The following is a 17,874-nucleotide window of genomic DNA, read 5'->3' on the forward strand; positions in this document are numbered from 1 at the left end:
GCACCAATAGCGCAGATTTCTTCCTGTCCTTTGTAAATGCTTACCTGTCTAGGAACTGGAAGCTCAACTCAATGCGCACTGTCCCAGGAATCGCCCATTAATTTATCAAGTAAGGCAATCTAGTTACTCTAGGTGTATCTTCTAAGGACCCGAACTGTTGAACTGGAAAGCTAAAAGTGCAGGCGTGACAAATACCCTTGGACCCATACCCCCTATGGGTCGCCAGCTTATTTAAAAGGTGCCTTCCCGCAGGTGCCAGTTGGTAACCTTTAGGCGGTCTCTAGAGACCCCCTGTCAGTTCGCGGCGGAACGCAGCTGAAGACTCGGGTTCTCCCAGGTGTCCGCGGCCACCCCGAGCCCTGCACCCGGTGAGGGTTTAGCGTGGCGGAGGTGCCCCCTCTCCCCTCCGAAGTCCCAGTTAGAGGAGCTGCGCTGGCTCGCCTGGGCGCAGAGGCCACTGACGGCGCCTTCTCACCGTCTCCGGGCCGCTGGCGGCCAGCTGGGGGCCGGATACCTGGTGGACGCCTCCAATCCCCGCGGGCGCCACGCCCGCCGCGCCGGCTGCGGCTGCGGCGGCGGCGGCGCGGGGAATAAGTAGAGAGCGCCGGGCCGCAGAGGTAAAGCGCGGGCCCGGGCAGCGCGTCGCAGGGCCACCGTTTGTACGCAGCGCCTGGGCAGCCGCACGACCGAGCGACCATGGACCCGCCGCGGGGCATCGGCACCTTCGTGGTGTGGGACTACGTGGTGTTCGCCGGGATGCTGCTCATCTCGGCTGCCATTGGCATCTACTACGCCTTCGCCGGGGGTGGCCAGCAGACCTCCAAGGACTTCTTGATGGGCGGCCGGAGAATGACTGCCGTGCCGGTGGCGCTGTCCCTCACCGCCAGCTTCATGTCGGCAGTCACCGTCCTGGGCACCCCCACGGAGGTGTACCGTTTTGGGGCCATATTCAGCATCTTTGCCATCACTTACTTCTTTGTGGTGGCCATCAGCGCGGAGGTCTTCCTGCCGGTGTTCTACAAACTGGGAATTACCAGCACCTACGAGGTAAAAAGGGGGAAGGGGGCGCTGGGGAGAAAAAGGGGCAGGGCTTTTCAGGGTTTTGGAGGGATTTTTCTTGATGGCCGACTCTGCACCATGTCGAAATCCCTCCCTGTCCAGGTCCATGACCTCCCCTGAGGTCCCCTTTTGGGGAGAGTCGTCCAGTGAAGGCAACAGAATCTTGCATGAGCTCAGTGAAAAAGAGAAATCTCCAAAGTAAACGGAATGATTTGGACTAGTGCTCACAAAGACCCTTTCTGCTTTGAGCATCTTTGATTCGGAGTCAAGGGGAAAGATTTTAATACTTTTTATTCTGGGGAGGGCAAGTGATCAAGTCTCAGCCCCTCCTCCTTGAAAGGAACGGCCTTGTCCCAGATTCCCAGACACCATTCGCTTTTCCGGGAAAGTTGGAGAAGAATTTGCACTCTCCCCTCCTTGCTTCCACACAGGCATGTTCCCTGGAGAGACAGATTCCCCAATGGTTAAGGTGCTATAAGGAGTCTCAGTACCTGCATTTGAGACCAGATTCTACATTTACTAGCTGGGTAAACTTGGGTGATTTATTTTACCATTATGCCCCCCCCCCTTTTTTTTCATCTGAAAATGAAAACGATACCAACTACTTTATCCATTTGTTGGGAGGATTAAATGAGATGATTCAAATGTAGCATTCAGAATAGTGTCTGGAGCAGGGTGAGTGCTGGACGAACGCTGACCCTAAGTATTTGTGGTGGTAGGGGCAGAGGTGGTTGTTTTGGGGTCACTAGGAAGACTTGGCTGCAAGGTTATCCAACAGGCCTACCTTCTCTGTATCTGAAAAGATGATTAAGGAAAAAGATCTTTCCTGGTGCACAGCTCCGCTGGTTATAGGTGTTCTTCAGTTGTCTGCAGGAAAGGGCCTTGCAAAGATGGGGAATGTTTGGTTTAGTGTAAAGAGCTGTGAATGGGAGTGCGGAATTGGGGGTGGGGCATAAAAGCTCTGGGGTGTGGAGGGGCCTGTTCAGTGCCCTCACTGGTCTCCTTTTCCTAGGTACTATCCCATGAGCAACATGGATAAATAGGGCAGAGTTTCCTCTTTCACAGGTCATGATCCAAAGGGTGATTACACTCATTCCTTAGTCCTTGAGCTTAGGTACTGAGTGCTCTAATCCAGAGCTACTGGAAAGGTGGTTTCCTAGTGAGGCTGGTTCAACTGGTGCCAGCTACAGGGCCTCAATGGCACAAGTGTTGGTGACAAACGCCTGGGCTATAGTGACGCCATCCAGGGCGAGGCACCCCTGGGGCAGCATGCCTTCCACTCACTGGCCATTGTGTTTGGGAGAGTTCAGTCATCATCCCAGAAGTGAGCAGGATAGAATTTCTCTGTTTTGCTCAAAGGTAACAAAGCTGGCTGTCCCAGACCAAACTGTTTTCTTTCTCTCTCTCTCTCTCTTTTTTTTATTTTGACCCTTATGGTGTTTTGAAAGAAAATTAATTTAGCATTTCTGATGTTGAGAAGTCAAATAAAATTCCAGATTATAGGGGCGCCTGGGTGGCTCAGCGGGTTGAGCCGCTGCCTTCAGCTCAGGTCATGAACTCGGAGTCCTGGGATGGAGCCCCACATCGGGCTGTCTGCTCAGCAGGGAGCCTGCTTCCTCCTCTCTCTCTGCCTGCCTCTCTGCCTGCTTGTGATCTCTCTCAAATAAATAAATAAAATCTTAAAAAAAAAATTCCAGATTATAGTTTCTTTTGAAAATTTAGAAGCCTGGGAGTGCCTGGGTGGCTCAGTTGGCTAAGCAGTTAAGTGTCTGCTTTTGGCTTAGGTCATGAACCCAGGGTCCTGGGATTGAGCCCCACTTCTGGTTCCCTGCTCAGTGGGGAGCCTGCTTCTCCCTCTTCCTCTGCTGTTCCCTCTGCTTATGTGCTCTCACTCTCTTTATGTCAAAAAAATAAATAAAATCTTTACAAAAATTTAGAAGAGTGATGACACTGGGCTCACATTCCCTGTGATGCAGGAACTCGTTTTAAAGCCATTGATTTCACCTCCTGTCAGTTTCTGTATTGAGGCCTCATCATTATAGGTGCATGGTTACTTTCTTATGATAGAGAGATCTTTATCTGCATTTTTGTCTTCCTCAAAAATGTGAAAGAGAAAAGGGACAGGGGTGAAGGGAGTACTTGGTTTTGAGAGCGAGAGATGAGATGACATATTTCTTAGTGGATATGAGGAATATTTCAACATTTTAATATATGAACACCTGGCTGATCCACTGGTGTATGTTACCTGATGAGCCCTTAGGCAGTTTGCATCCATGGGCTCTTATTTGTAGTTAACCAACTCTAGAACTCAGAAGAGGTTTCAAGAACCTTGCAAGAGGACTTCAGTCCCCAGAGAGGAATGCTCCTCTAATAAGCACTGACCCATGCCTCCTAAGGGGCAGCAACATTAACTCAACCAGAAACAGATTTCCAACACATTTCCCGTGGTGGAGCCTGTTAGCAGGGTTCCAGCCAAAAATGGCAAAAAGTTAATGTTTACCAAATGTTTAATACATGTGTGGCACTGGGCTGCATGTTTTTTACACATGCATTATCTGAATCAATACTCTAAACAATCCTTAGGGGGGGGTACTATGAGAGCCCCATGTTGGCAGACAAAATTAAGCTACATGAGAGAGTGTGAGACAAAGTAGACACATGCCTGGGACTATGCGCAGTGGTGCCTCCTGTCTGCTTCTGAAAACTCTGGTAAGTCTGTTATACACCCAGGCAGGGTAATAGAGTGCAGAGAGAACAAGAGAAGTAGAACCAAACACCAAGGATTTGGGTGTGCTGGGGGTGTTCATGACTTGCGGGTGCCCAGCAGTAGGGGTCAGGGAGGTTAGATAACATGCTTTGTCCCTGACAGTTGGCCATAACAAACACTTTCTTATGAGTATTTTTTGCATGTTTTGTGCTGAGAGGTGGAACCACCTACAGAGAATAAGAAGTCCAGCATCGAGGGATACCTTGGCATTCTAGCTCAATGTGAAATCTCTTCCTGCTTATATTTCTTTACTAGAATTAGCTGTTCAGAAGCATTTTTGTTATATATTTATCCCTGCCTTCAAAGTATAGGCCTGATAGGTGTTTCGCCAATTCCAGACCCACAGACAAGAAGTAAAATGCAGGGATCCAGTTTCATTCCCCACTTTTTCAGGATCTTTCTGGATCCATGTAATCTGTGTGTTGGATCTGAGTTATCCAGAATATATGTGTGTGTATATGTATCTGTGTGTGTGCATATATGTGTGTGTGTGTAAAATATGTATTTTTGGATTATATTTGTCTTTATTATTCATATATATTTATTTGTGAATATGTATGTATGCTTATAATTGTGAATTATATTAATCTGTGGATTTAGATCCAACTTCTTAATGTCTTAGTTTTGAGTTACAGTTTATAATATTTCCCCATCCATTTATATCATTCAATAGTTTCCAAACTCCTGCAAAGTAAGAGGGAAAAGAATTAATACTATGATCCTCAATTTCAAGAAGAGGAGCCCAAGATCTCCAGTGACTGCCCCAAGCTTGTGCAGTCACAAGTAGGACTGGGTTGAGGGCTGGAGCTCCTCTGCAAAACTATAATGTGCTGCATATATTTTTTACCTGTCAGTTGTTTTGGAAGGTCCTACTATGTGTCAGTCCCCCTACTCAAAGCTATGGTCGGTTTCCTTGCTTACTTATTTGGAATAATATAGTTGTTCCCTGTCCAGATTTATGCATTAAATAGTCCTAGACTTGCATTGCGGCTTTGAGAGCTATAAGGTTGCAACTCTGGTGTTATCTCTTAGCTCCGGTGCCCTTTCCTCTAATAGGTAGTTCTGGCCTCAGGGAGTTGTTGGGAGGGCAGTGTACACAGCAAATACTCTAGAACTGTTACCTGTGATTATGGAGCAAAAATATCTGGTGTCGTTTCTCCAGACTATTACTTAATGTCAGTTTTTCCTTCCTCCTTTTTTTCTGGTATGAAGACTGTTGTCAGCTTTAAAATTCCCTCTACGTTTGTAATAGGATTCAAGTTAAAGAATGTTTGAGACCCCAGATTCTTTCCAACTTTAAAATTCTAGGATTCTAACTCTATATTATAACATATAATATAGGAGATGAGCTGACTATATTTCAAGATATAGCAGATACCAAGGAGAGTATGAAAAATTGGCAGGGTTGTTGGCTCTGAACAGAAACTGACTTAGGCCAATTTAAGTAAAAAATAATTTATTTGGAAGGATATAGGGGTAGCCCATAGAACAGAGTGAAAAGCTGGATGACTAGCCTGTGAAAAGGACAGAAGCCAGTGAAGCCTCTTTAGGCCACTGTTAGATCAGTCTGCTTCTGCTTCAATCATTTTCTGTCTTTATTTTATACATCCAAGAGCCAAATACCCATTGGAGAGAGGAACTGATTGGCTGAGCTTAGGTCATGTGACCATCCCTTAGTTAAAAGAGGCAGGACACCTTGATGGACAAGTCCATCACAATTGCCTGCAGTGGGAAAGGGCTGATTCCCAAGTGAATCAGGGAAATGTCTGAAGTAGATAGCAAGAAAAGGGGAGAAGAGCACTTCACTCATTTTGAAGTTGCAGAATATAATCCACTTAGGTGAGATTCTGGGAAAGCCAAAACAGATGGAGAACAGATCAATGATTGCCAAGGTTTAGGGTTTAGGGAACAGTTTGACCGTAAAGGAACAACATAACAAAGTTCTCTGAGGGTGATGGAACTATCCTGTAGGTGTGAAAATCCAATGAACTGTACTTTAAAGCAAGAGCCAATTTTGGTATATGTAAAGAAAAATAGTAGTAATATAGGAATACAGAATACAAATCACTTATAAAGTTGCTTTAAATTTTTTTAAAATTCAATTTAGTTAACATATAGTGAATGTATTATTAATTGCAGAGGTAGAATTTGGTGATTCATCAGCTGCATATAACACCCAGTGCCCATTACTTCACGTCCCCTTCTTAATGCCCATCATCCAGTTACCCCATCTCCCCATCAACCTCCCTTCTAGCAACCCTCAGTTTGTTTCCTATAGTTAAAAGTCTCTTACGGTTTGCCTCCCTTTATGTTTTTATCTTATTTTATTTTTTCTTCCCTTCCCCTATGTTCATCTGTTTTGTTTCTTAAATTCCACATATGAGTGAAATCATGTGGTGTTTGTCTTTCTCTGACTGACTTCTTTCACTCTACTTTCTAGTTCCATCCACATTGTTGCAAATGGCAAGATGTCATTCTTTTTGATGACTGAAGTTGTTTTGAATTTCTAACCCCTTTACTTCATAAGCAGATCATTTTTTAAAAGGTATATAAAGTTTTCACATATTAACCATTTCTCCCTTTTTTTGGAAACAGTATTTAGAGCTTCGGTTTAACAAATGTGTCCGTCTCTGTGGAACAGTCCTCTTCATTGTTCAAACAGTAAGTCACTCTCCCTTAGTTTGCTTTACCTTCTGTTGTCTAAAATGTTTTCAGCCAAGGCACCTGGGCTAAACTTATTTGGTAAGCACAGGAAAGATAAAAAAGAGGGGTTGAAAACAGGAGTAAACTAACTTTCCATTCTTCATCCAAGTTGCTGGAGTCTTGTCTCTTCATTTATATCCATCTTCCTCTTGGCAGCTGAGTGCTTTAGGGATGGGTTTGGTCATGGAAGTCCAGGAAGGACTTTTCATTCTCATCCTTATTTGTAATTCACTTCCCCAATCACAAGCTACTGAAGCATGTGCAACAGTGTCGCAGAGTGCCTTTGTAAATTGTTTAACTTGACTCCATTTTATGTTTCTGTAAATTGTATAACTTAGATTGGTCATTGGTAAAAGAAAGGAGCCCTTTGGGGTCTGGCAGTGATCCTGACAAAGAACTGAAGCTGGTAGCTTGCATTTACCAACTGTTCAGACCCTCTTTGTGTAATTTTTTAGAAATGCCTACAGAAATGAAAAGTGGAGAACAGGTGTTAGAAAGATGGTCCATGGCCTTGTTTTCAAATCTTCAACTTGGTCAGGGTAATGACTGTGGAAGTCTGGTTCCTTCTTGCAAAAAAGAGGAAAGCTTTAGCATCTCTTGCTTGAAGGACTTATTTCCGTTGATCTACCCATGTAATATAATCAATCATTCAAATACTGTAATATGGCTTTTTTCATATGTTTTTATAGAGTAAACATGGACTCATAGAGAATCATAGAACCATAATACATTTTTATAGAAAAAAATCACATAGAATATATATGATACATTTGAAAGATCAAATGCAGTGGAAATGATGTTCTGAGAAAAAAGACCATATTTATCATACCCTGGATTAATAAATATTTGTTAGGTATGTGAGTGGAAAATAATATATAGAAAAGATGGAATATGATTTTTGTTGGATTTCAGGATTTTTTAGTGTAAATACATACCTTTGTTTAATTAGTGAGCATGAAAACTTTTTAAAACCAGTTTACAAAATTTTTACTGTTTTCCCTGTTAATTATGTAGTGATTAACATAGTTTGAAATCATGTGAATGGGGAATCATCTCCTTTTAAACTTGTATTTTTTCTTCCTAATTGTTTAGATTGAGGAGAGTTGATTTCAAGCTTGAGGGGATGAATCAGTGACTATCTGCACTAAGCACCATGTGAAAAGTCCATAATTTTAACAAAATTGGTCATATAAGATTTTTGTAAACTATGACCACACCACAAACAGGAGAATCAACTCCACTTAAATAACATTTTCAAGTTACAAACATATTTTATTAAGTATATTGAAACTACTGTTTTAACTCATTGTTGAAGTTATAGAAAAAATTGACTTTATTTTATAATTCATACAGTTTGTTTCTTTTTTCTCGTAGATTTTGTATACTGGAATTGTTATTTATGCTCCTGCCCTGGCTTTGAATCAAGGTATATTTTGGAGTTACCAGTTATGTCACTTACATTTTGGGGGTCATTTTTAATAGAACTTATTCTCTCTTTGAGGAGCTGTGGAGTTGGAGGGATGTTTCCAGTAACCTTCATCAGCTTGAGGGGAGCAAGGTGGGCTTAGTATTTAGCAGCTTCTTTGCATTTCTGGATCGATAGCTCTAAAAGATCTATGATTAATAGAAGGGCCGACTTCCCGGAGGAGTGAATCTCTGAAGTGCCAACCCACCATGCTCCATTCCTTCAGAATGAACGCCCCCTATTGTCTAAATCATGAATGGCTGCGCTTTCTTCCTTGGAAGTCCATAGTCAAGAGGCTTCTGTGTTACTCAGCTCAACTCCATCGTAAAATGTGGCAGAGAGAGAGCTTTCCTTATTTCCATTTCTATTGTTGTCCAAAATGCAAGAGAAGGAGATTTGTTTGATTTGAAATATCAGCTCACTCCTAGTGACAAAATGAAAGTGGCTATGGTGTCCTCTTTACACAAATATATGAAGATGGTGCTGATTGACATACTCCTGTACTCTCTGGTTTTGGGTATATAAAAGCCATGGAACTGGAATAGTTTCCTGAGGCAAAGATGCCTGTTAGTCATATCCTTAGAAGGCTTTGGGAAAACCCCATATCCTTTGGATTCTTATCAATCAGATGTTAGTGTATCATTTATGCTTCCTTATGAAATGTACAGGTGTAGTCTGATGGGGAAAATGTGATGTAATTCCTGGAGTTAATATAAAATGGAAAGCCCTGCTAAACCCACACTCTAATTTCCTGCTTTCATGGCAGATGGATAATAATTATTACCTAAGTTTATAAAGTACAACAGTATCATTATAAAATATTCCATTATATAACATGCTCTTGAATTCTGAATGTCAGGCATGTTCCAAGTCAGTATTACCAACATCATGATCAAGCCATTTCATGTGTAAAGAGCTAACTTATAAACTTCATAAGTTACCTATTGGCAGTAAGTATAATTAAAGATGTGGCCTTAGGGTTTTAAAGTGCAGTTCTGGCAGTAAGAGAGTTCTGTCTTCCATCTATGAAGAAATCAAGGACTCTGATCTTATCAGTTTACTGGGCTATTCCGTAGGAATTAGGGCCCAAGAAGCTGCTGAATTTTGACTACTTGAATATCAGTTGCATATATTACTGTGGCCAAAGATAAATATAGTACTTGGTATGCAACAGATGTGCCATAGAAACTTGTTTAACTGAAATGAATCTTAACACTCTCTAAGTGTTAAGATTCATTTTTACCTTAAAAAAATTTTACCTTTTAAAAAAATATAGAAAACTTTAAATAAATATATGCTAGAAAAAAGAAAATAGTATATTGAACTCTAATGTATACTTTACATGAAAAATTATCAACTCTTGGTTTGGTTCACTCTGTTTCCCTCAGTAGAGTATTTTGCTGTACATCTGAAGTATTTCATAGTTTCATCTGAATTCAGTATCTTTTAAAAATAATGATGTGCTAATTTTTTCACTGGGGTATAATTATAACATTGTATTATATTATAATGATTTAAGATTTGTATCTATTGCAAAATGACTACCACAATGTCTAGTTAACCTCTGTCTCCATACCCAGTTACAAAAGCTCTTTTTCTTGGGATGAGAGCTTTTAATATTTACTCTGTTGGCAACTTATAATGTGTAATACAGGATTATTAATTATAGTCATGTACCTTACATCTCTGTGACTTAGGTATTTTATAACTAGAAGTTCATACCGGGATGTGTTTTATACATACAATTATACCATATTCATATCTAAAATATTAACATTAGTTTTGGGATGCCTGTGTGGTTCAATTGATTAAGTATCTGCCTTTGGCTAAGGTCATGATCCCAATAGTCCTGGGATTGAATCCCGTATTGGTCTCCCAGCTTAGCGGGGAGCCTGCTTCTCCCTCTGCCTGCCGTTCCCACTGATTGTACTCTCTCTCTCTCTCTGACAAATAAATAATCTTGAAAAAATAAATAAAATATGAACATTATTAAAAAAAATCAATATGAAGTCAGTGTTCAGCTTTCCTTGATTTTTTTTTTTCAGTGTTTGTTAGAATCAGGACTGAAATAAGTTTATGCAGATGCAAGTAGTTGATTTGATAAATTTTTCTTTCTCACTTTTAAAACCTTTTTCTTTATAAATAGGCTCCACACCTAGCATGGATCCCAATGCAGGGCTTAAAATCACAACCCTGAGATCAAGACCTGAGCTGAGGTCAAGAGTCAGATGCTTAACTAACTGAGCCATACAGACGCCCCTCTTGCTTCTTATTTTCTTATTATTCATTTATTTATTTATTTGACAGACAGAGATTACAAGTAGGCAGAGACGCAGGCAGAGAGAGAGGGGGGAAACAGGCTCCCACTGAGCAGAGAGCCCGATATGGGACTCAATCCCAGGACCCTGGTATCATGACCGAAGACAGAGGCTTTAACCCACTGAGCCACCTAGGTGGCCCCCCTCTTGCTTCTTGAAATTAAAAACCATTTTTTGTTGAAACACAACTTATACACAATAAAATGTACAGAAATTAAGTGTACAGTTGAACTAGTTTTAAACAATTGTACATAGTTATGTGACCATCACTCAAATGGATACAGACTATTTTTACCATTTAATCCTAGGAAATTTTCTTGTGCTTCTTTCTAATAAATTCCCCTGCCAACCCAAGCTGCCACTCTGATTTTTTTGTCAACCATGAATTAGTTTTCCCTTTTCTTAGATTTTATATAAATGGAATCATGTAGTGCCTCTTTTGCAACTGGTTTATTTTGCTCAACAAAATATTTTTCAGGAGTTAATTCCTGTTTATTGCTAATATTTTATCATCTGTATCTCTACAGTCTGTTTATCCATCAACAACGTTGGGCACTTTTAGGCCATTATGAATTAAGACTATTAAGATCATTCTTGTACAGGTTTTGTTTTGTCTCGCTTTGCTTTTTTTAAGTTCATTTGCATTTGTTACAAACTTTTAAAGCAGAATGTGACTTGAACACTGCATTTCCACTCACAGAACTTTCTAAGTTACTTTTTGAGCAGCTTTACAACACACCTAAATAGGCTTATAATTTTGCTAAACAACGCTCTTCTTTGGAAAACATACCTATAGATAATTATTCCCATCAAGTTGGTTCAGTTTAACATATGAGTTTCTAGGTGCCTGGTACATGCAGCTGATAACTATAGGGGATAGAAGATTTAAAAAATAGATCCTAGAAGGTAAAAGTTGTTTTAACCAATATTTTTCTTTTAAACATCAAGGTATAGCTCAGAACACTTTAGTGACAAAAAATTTGGTCCTTACTAAGGAATCTGCTTGATTGCTAAACACTTTTTGTTTTTAAGATTTTATTTATTTATTTATTTATTTGACAGACAGAAATCACAAGTAGGCAGAGAGACAGGCAGAGAAAGAGGAGGAAGCAGGCTCCCTGCTGAGCAGAGAGCCTGATGCAGGGCTCCATACCAGGACCTGGGATCATGACAGGAGCCAAGGGCAGAGGCTTTAACCCACTGAGCCACTCAGGGGCCCCGATTCCTAAACACTTTAGACCACACAGTCAACATTAGTTTACATACATCTTAAAACAAATGTTACCTTGTTCCATTAAAATAAGCCAGTGTGGAACTAGGAATGAAAAAGGAGCTGGGCTTTAGTTCCTAAATATCATAGCATCTCACTCACAAAGAAATCTTATCTTCCCCTTAAATAGTTCTTGCCATGTCATAGAGATTTTTAAAATATTAACAAAAAATAAAGAAAAACATCCTTGAAATATATTATCCCCCCCCCAAAAGAAAATATATTACCAGAAGGAATAATGACAAAGTATTGAATATATGTACAAATAATTCTTGGGGCAGCACATATTCTGCTTCTTCCATACGGGATATGTTGTCATCTCCTTTGAGGGGCAACATCTCTTTGGTTATGGCAACATTGCCAGCATCAGAAGTAGCGTCCTCTTCATCAATACCAAGACCAGATTTGGTCATCCTGTAGATTCTGGTAGCATGTGTCTGAGGAGTTGCTTTTTTTTTTTTTTTTAAGATTTTATTTATTTATTTGACAGAGAGAAATCACAAGTAGATGGAGAGGCAGGCAGAGAGAGAGAGAGAGGGAAGCAGGCTCCCTGAGAGCCTGGTGTGGGACTCGATCCCAAGACCCTGAGATCATGACCTGAGCCGAAGGCAGCGGCTTAACCCACTGAGCCACCCAGGTGCCCCGGAGTTGCTTTTGACATATATTTTTATCTCTATTGGTTTATTGGTTGAATACCTGGAAGCAGTGTAGTTAAACATAAACCCATGATAACCTAGTACAAGGCAGGTGCATGTATAAAACTTAAGAGAAACTGGAAAACAATTTTTCTGAATGGTTGTATCATTTTACATGCCCACTCAACAATGTGTGCATGTCCAAGTTACTCCAGTTGTGCTTCTGCCCTGGCTTTGAATCAAGGTACATCTTTTTTTTTTTTTTTTTTTTTTGGGAAATTAATATATAATGTATTTTTTTTAGGGGTACAGGTCTGTGATTCATCAGTCTTACATAAGTCACAGCATTCACTATAGCACATAGCCTCCCCAGTGTCCATCACCCAGTCACCCCATCCCTCTCCATCAGCCCTCAGTTTGTTTCCTGAAATTAAGAGTCTCTTATGGTTTGTCTCCCTCTCTGATTTCATCTTGTTTCACTTTTCCCTCTCTTCCCCGATGATCCTCTGTCTCATTTCTCAAATTCCTCATATCAGTGAGATCATATGATAACTGTCTTTCTCTGAGTGACTTATTTCACTTATCACAATACCCTTTAGTTCCATCCATGTCACTGCAAATGAATCAAGGTACATCTTAACATTATCAATTATGTCACTCACATTTGAGGCTAATTTATTATATAGGAAAACAATTGACTTTTGTATATTACAACTTTGCTGTAATCACTTACCAGTTTCAGTTTTTGTTACATCAGTGATCATGTCCTCTGTGAAAAAAGAAGAGTTTCATTTCTTCTTTCCCAATATGTATACTGTTTATTGCCTTTCTTGCCTTATTGCATTAACAAGGACTTCCAGTACAATGTTAAAAAGGAACAATGAGAGGGGACATCCTTGTCTTGGACCTGATCTTAGTGGGAAAGCTTTGACTCTCTCAGTCTTAAGTAAGATGTTAGCTGTAGGATTTTTGTACATAGTCTATCAAGTTGAGAAATTTCCCCTCTATTCCTAGTTTACTGAGTTTTTATAATAAATGGAGGCTACATTTTGTCAGATGTTTTTTCTGCATCTTTTGATGTGATCACGTGACATTTCTTTTTTTAGTGTGTTAATATGATAGATTCCATTAATTGATTTTTAAATTTTGAACCAGCCTTGCATACCTGGGATAAATCCCTCTCGGTCATGGTATATAATTCTTTTTATACTCTTTTGGATTCTACTTGTTAATTTTCAATTTGCTGAAGATTTTTGCTTCTGTGTTCATGAGAAATATTGGTTTGTAGTTTTCTTGTAATGTCTTTATCTGGTTTTGGTATTAGAGCAATCCTGGCTTCTTAGAATGAATTAGGAAGTATTCCCTCTTCTTCTATTCTGTGAAAGATGTAGCAAAGAATTGGTATAATTTCTTCCTTAAATTGGTAGAAATTACCAGTCAAACCATCTGGGCCTAGAGCTTTCTGTTTTGGAAGGTTTTTAATTATTGATTCAATTTCTTTAATAGCTATTGGCCTATTTAGATAGTGTATTTCTTCTTGCATGAGTGTTTTAGCCTATTGTGTCTTTCAAGGAATTGGCCCATTTTATATAGATGATCACATATATGGGCAGAGTTGTTATTCTTCCATTTAGAAAGAATATAATATGCCCCTCCACTTAGATAAATGGTAGCAAATTATATGACTTTTCTCTTTCTTGGTCTCCTCTTAGTAACATGCACAACTTGTCTTTCAAGGACTGGTAGAATAGTGTGTTTATTTGAACTATGAAGACACACACTTTCTGACCCCATTCAGTCCGGGTAACTACCTTACAGAATCAAGTTGTTTCTTAGCTTCATTACAATATAAATGCTTTTTCATGTACTTAATGTAGGCAGTGGTAGATCCAGGTATGTTCTCAAAGGGCAGAAACTAGTTCCATCTCACTTACCAAGTAAAATTTTAAACTTCATTTGTTTAGGGGCATTTTATGAGATTTGGATCTAGTTTTAGGCAGGAGTAGAGAAGTAGGTAGAAAGATAGGTGCCCCGTAAATAAAATCACTTCCTATTGATGGTTTTTTGAGAAATATTTTTATTATACATGTTTCACAGTTATACATGCATTTTCTTTTCTTTTTTTCTTTTTACAGTCACGGGATTTGATCTGTGGGGTGCGGTAGTGGCAACAGGGGTGGTCTGTACATTCTACTGCACACTGGTATGTCAAGAACCTTATATTTTCTTTCACTCTACCAACTATTTTGCAAAGTTGAAAATTCTAGTAGTTGTGTTCTGCAGACTAGATTGTTTGTATGTCCTCTCTCCTCTTACCACCCACAGTGTAACTTTTTTATAAGAAAGAGTCCAGCTGGGGAAAAATTTGATTCTTTATAGAGCATTGATTATAACTGAAACTTTTTTCTTTTACTTGAACCATTGCAGTGGTCCTGAGTCTTGTCTCCTAATTCACCCTTACTATTGCTCAATTATTATATTTGTGTTCATACTATTCCTCAGCTTAGAAACCTAAGATATATTGCATGGAGCACTGGGTATGGTGCATAAACAATGAATCTTGGAACACTGAAAAAATAAAATTAAATTAAAAAAAAAGAAATGTAGGGTAGTTTCCCATTGCCTAAAGGCAGGAATCGCAGTGAAAATATGTAACAACCAGATAGTATGGACACTGGTATTATAATGGATGCTAGTTTCTAGAAGTGGTGCAACTCTTATGACATATCTGACATAATAAGTCTTAAGACTTTAGTGGATTTCTTTTAGAAGATGGGGATCTCAGGGAGGGGATAGTTCAGCCAAGGACACAGGGACTGGAGAGAGACACTGGGAAGTTTATGTCAGTGGCTAGTACAAAACAATTTTAGTATGTCAACAACTGGTATGACATTCTGTGTGCATACTTGATTGAATATCAGCCCTGCCTATAGGTAAAATCTATGACGTTGCCTTTTGCAGTTTCATTCTGGCCACATTCAACATGTCATGGACTTTGAATTCTTTGTGCTTTTGTCCATGCTGTTTTCTCTTCTGGGATGACCTTCCATCTTCACCTCTGCTTCTGTCTGAAAGGTTGGCTTAAATCACACCTCTTTTGAAGGTTCTCCCAACCTTACTGTCTATTACCTTAAGTGTATTCCTTGGCCAAGATCTATGTTTTCATTATTCTTGTCCAGCATAATATATAAGCATGTAGATGATAATAATGTCTGATAAGAGCATTAATCCTAATATTTTTTTTCCCTCAAAGGGTGGTCTTAAAGCAGTTATCTGGACAGATGTTTTTCAAGTTGGGATCATGGTGGCTGGATTTGCATCTGTGATTATACGGGCTGTAGTGATTCAAGGTGGAATCAGCAATATTCTAAATGATTGTTATAATGGTGGAAGATTAAACTTCTGGAAGTAAGTTGCTATTTATCTCCTGGTCAATAGAACACTCCTTTTGTTTTTTTCTTTCCTATAAAAATAATCTCATCATTGAAGTAGTAGATTTACATCAGAAAACAAATAGATGGCTAAGAATGTGGTATGAAAAATTGAAGCTGGTATGTTAATGTGTGAGGGGGTTTCTACCAGGTCTTTAAGGGGTTAAAGCAGTCAGATGGCTGCTTAGTTACATAGAATGTAGCTTCCTTCTGAGAAAGGATTGATAGCAAAAGAGCATTTTTCTTCTAGATATTAAAATCTGGAATTGGTCAAACGGTGGGGTAGTGTAATTAGGGAAGAGGGAGTAGAGAAATAAGAAAAGGAAACCTCTTAAGAGAAAAACACTAAAGGATCATGCTGTCATTCTGACAGTTCTTTGTTTCGAGCAGCCTAGAGAATTTTTCTATTGATATTGCCCTGTCAATATATATTATTATATTTCATAATTATATATGTACAAATATTTTATAATATTATATATTATTTCTAGAGTATTGACTAGAAAATTTATGACTAATGCCTCAAGTGTCAGTATATTGTACAATATATACAATATATCCTCAACAGCTATTTAGTTTTCCTAGAGAAAGACCAGTGGAGAAACTAGATATTTCATCAGAAATATATCACACAGCTTAGAGGAATATTTAAACACCTTTTGGTGTGGAGCAGTAGTGCCATTCTTGTTATCATGTTCAATGTGGGAAGGGGCTCATTTTCATATGGACTGGCTTATTTCCTCTTCAAGCAGTCTTATTTTGAGAGTGGCAAGCTTAAATCACTGGCAAGAAGAAAGAAAAAAGCATTTCTTACTTGGTGACTCTCTTCTAGTTTTCTGAAAATGGTGCTAATGTTTGAGAAGAGCCTTTTCAGAAATTGGTCAAGGACAATGTGTTAATTGCAGAGATAAGTTGAATTATGATGTGTCAACTTCCACTATTTTCAGTAATTGATTTTTAACTTCAATACTGAGATTCCAAGGAAGAGCACCTCCAGTTATCCTAGTCTGGGCATTATTCCATTCCTTAGTTGTGGCAGAACAGGACATATTATTGACAACCATTTAGACTACTTTATGGTGAAATGGTCATTTCCCCAAAGCAGATTGGGTTGCTGTTACTAGAGGACAAGAGAATGGATACAGAGAAGCAGAAAAAACTAATGGGCACTCAGAAGATCTTGCTTACTCCTAAATTTCCTAGTAGGCGAGGCTGAGGGAAGAGGATGTAGAATCATTAATTTTTCTGCAAGATAACTCTCACTTTGTACAAAGGCAGCCCATATTGCTTCCTTGAAGTGACAAGTCATACACCAGTAAGAGATTACTAAAAGTAAAAGATTAGACACTTATGACATTCACTTTGGAGGATTCCAACTATTAAATAATAATGAAAAGCCTTATTGTGTATCTCTTGTGTGTCTGATATGTTTGAGAATATTGGTGGGCAAAATACCTGCTCTCGTGGTGATAAAGCAAGAGAAGGATTTTGTGTTGGTATTGTCTGTATGGTTATAGTTGTCATACATATTTTGTATGGCCTAAATTAGTTAATATAGTAGCTGTTTTCTCTAATCAGTTAATATAGTAGCTGTTTTCTCTATGTGTTAAAGGGTCAACACCCTTGAAACACTTAACTTTGATAGGAAGTGTTAGATAATGGAGTAGAGGCTCTTATATTTCCATAGGAATGCTGGGATATACATGAAATCTGAGCACTTAATTCATCTTAAATATAAGATTGAAATGGATTTTGAGAATTTCATAATTTTTAGAAAGTTTCTATGAAGGCCAATTTTGCAGAAATTTGTCAAACTTATATTGCGTATCATGGATGAACAGAATCATTCCTTCCTAGATAATGCATTAAGAAGAGTTAAAACACATATTCAATACAAAAGTTGAGCTTTCTTTGTGACAATATTTTGGACTTAAGTACATGCATTTAGTGACTTTTCACTATTAGCATTTAGCTTGTGCACACAGCATTTAAGAAAGTATGATTATAATGACATGGTAATTTTAGAAGATGAAAGCCTTTAAACTGCATTAATTGAGTTCTTGAGCTTGAATATAAATTAGAAATATGACTGTACATGTGTTAGGAGAGAAATTATATATGCAAAGTATGTAGGTTTTGTGTTCATTTCAGTACCGTATCTATTGCTATGATGCACTTAGGAACCTTATTCCCTTTATTGCTCTCTCTCTTTTTAGTTTCATGCTC

The 17,874-nt window shown here is 39.0% G+C and overlaps 1 protein-coding gene across 2 annotated transcripts in view; it reads left to right on the forward strand.

Moving 5' to 3' along the window:
• The first annotated feature begins 291 nt into the window (after positions 1-291).
• Positions 292-17,874, forward strand: part of SLC5A8 (solute carrier family 5 member 8) — a 60,348-nt gene continuing 42,765 nt past the window's right edge. The window contains exons 1-5 of one of the 2 annotated variants that reach the window (XM_082740588.1): positions 292-1,047; positions 6,422-6,487; positions 7,904-7,955; positions 14,353-14,420; positions 15,471-15,625. In XM_082740588.1, coding sequence (XP_082596714.1) covers positions 697-1,047; positions 6,422-6,487; positions 7,904-7,955; positions 14,353-14,420; positions 15,471-15,625 — 692 coding nt within the window. In that variant the 5' untranslated portion in view covers positions 292-696. Of the gene's footprint in view, positions 1,048-3,721; positions 3,769-6,421; positions 6,488-7,903; positions 7,956-14,352; positions 14,421-15,470; positions 15,626-17,874 lie in introns of those variants that run through there. The other variant, XM_082740589.1, reaches the window with a different exon arrangement.

This window comes from Mustela nivalis (assembly GCF_964662115.1).
Source record: "Mustela nivalis genome assembly, chromosome: 7".
Lineage (NCBI taxonomy): Eukaryota > Metazoa > Chordata > Mammalia > Carnivora > Mustelidae > Mustela > Mustela nivalis.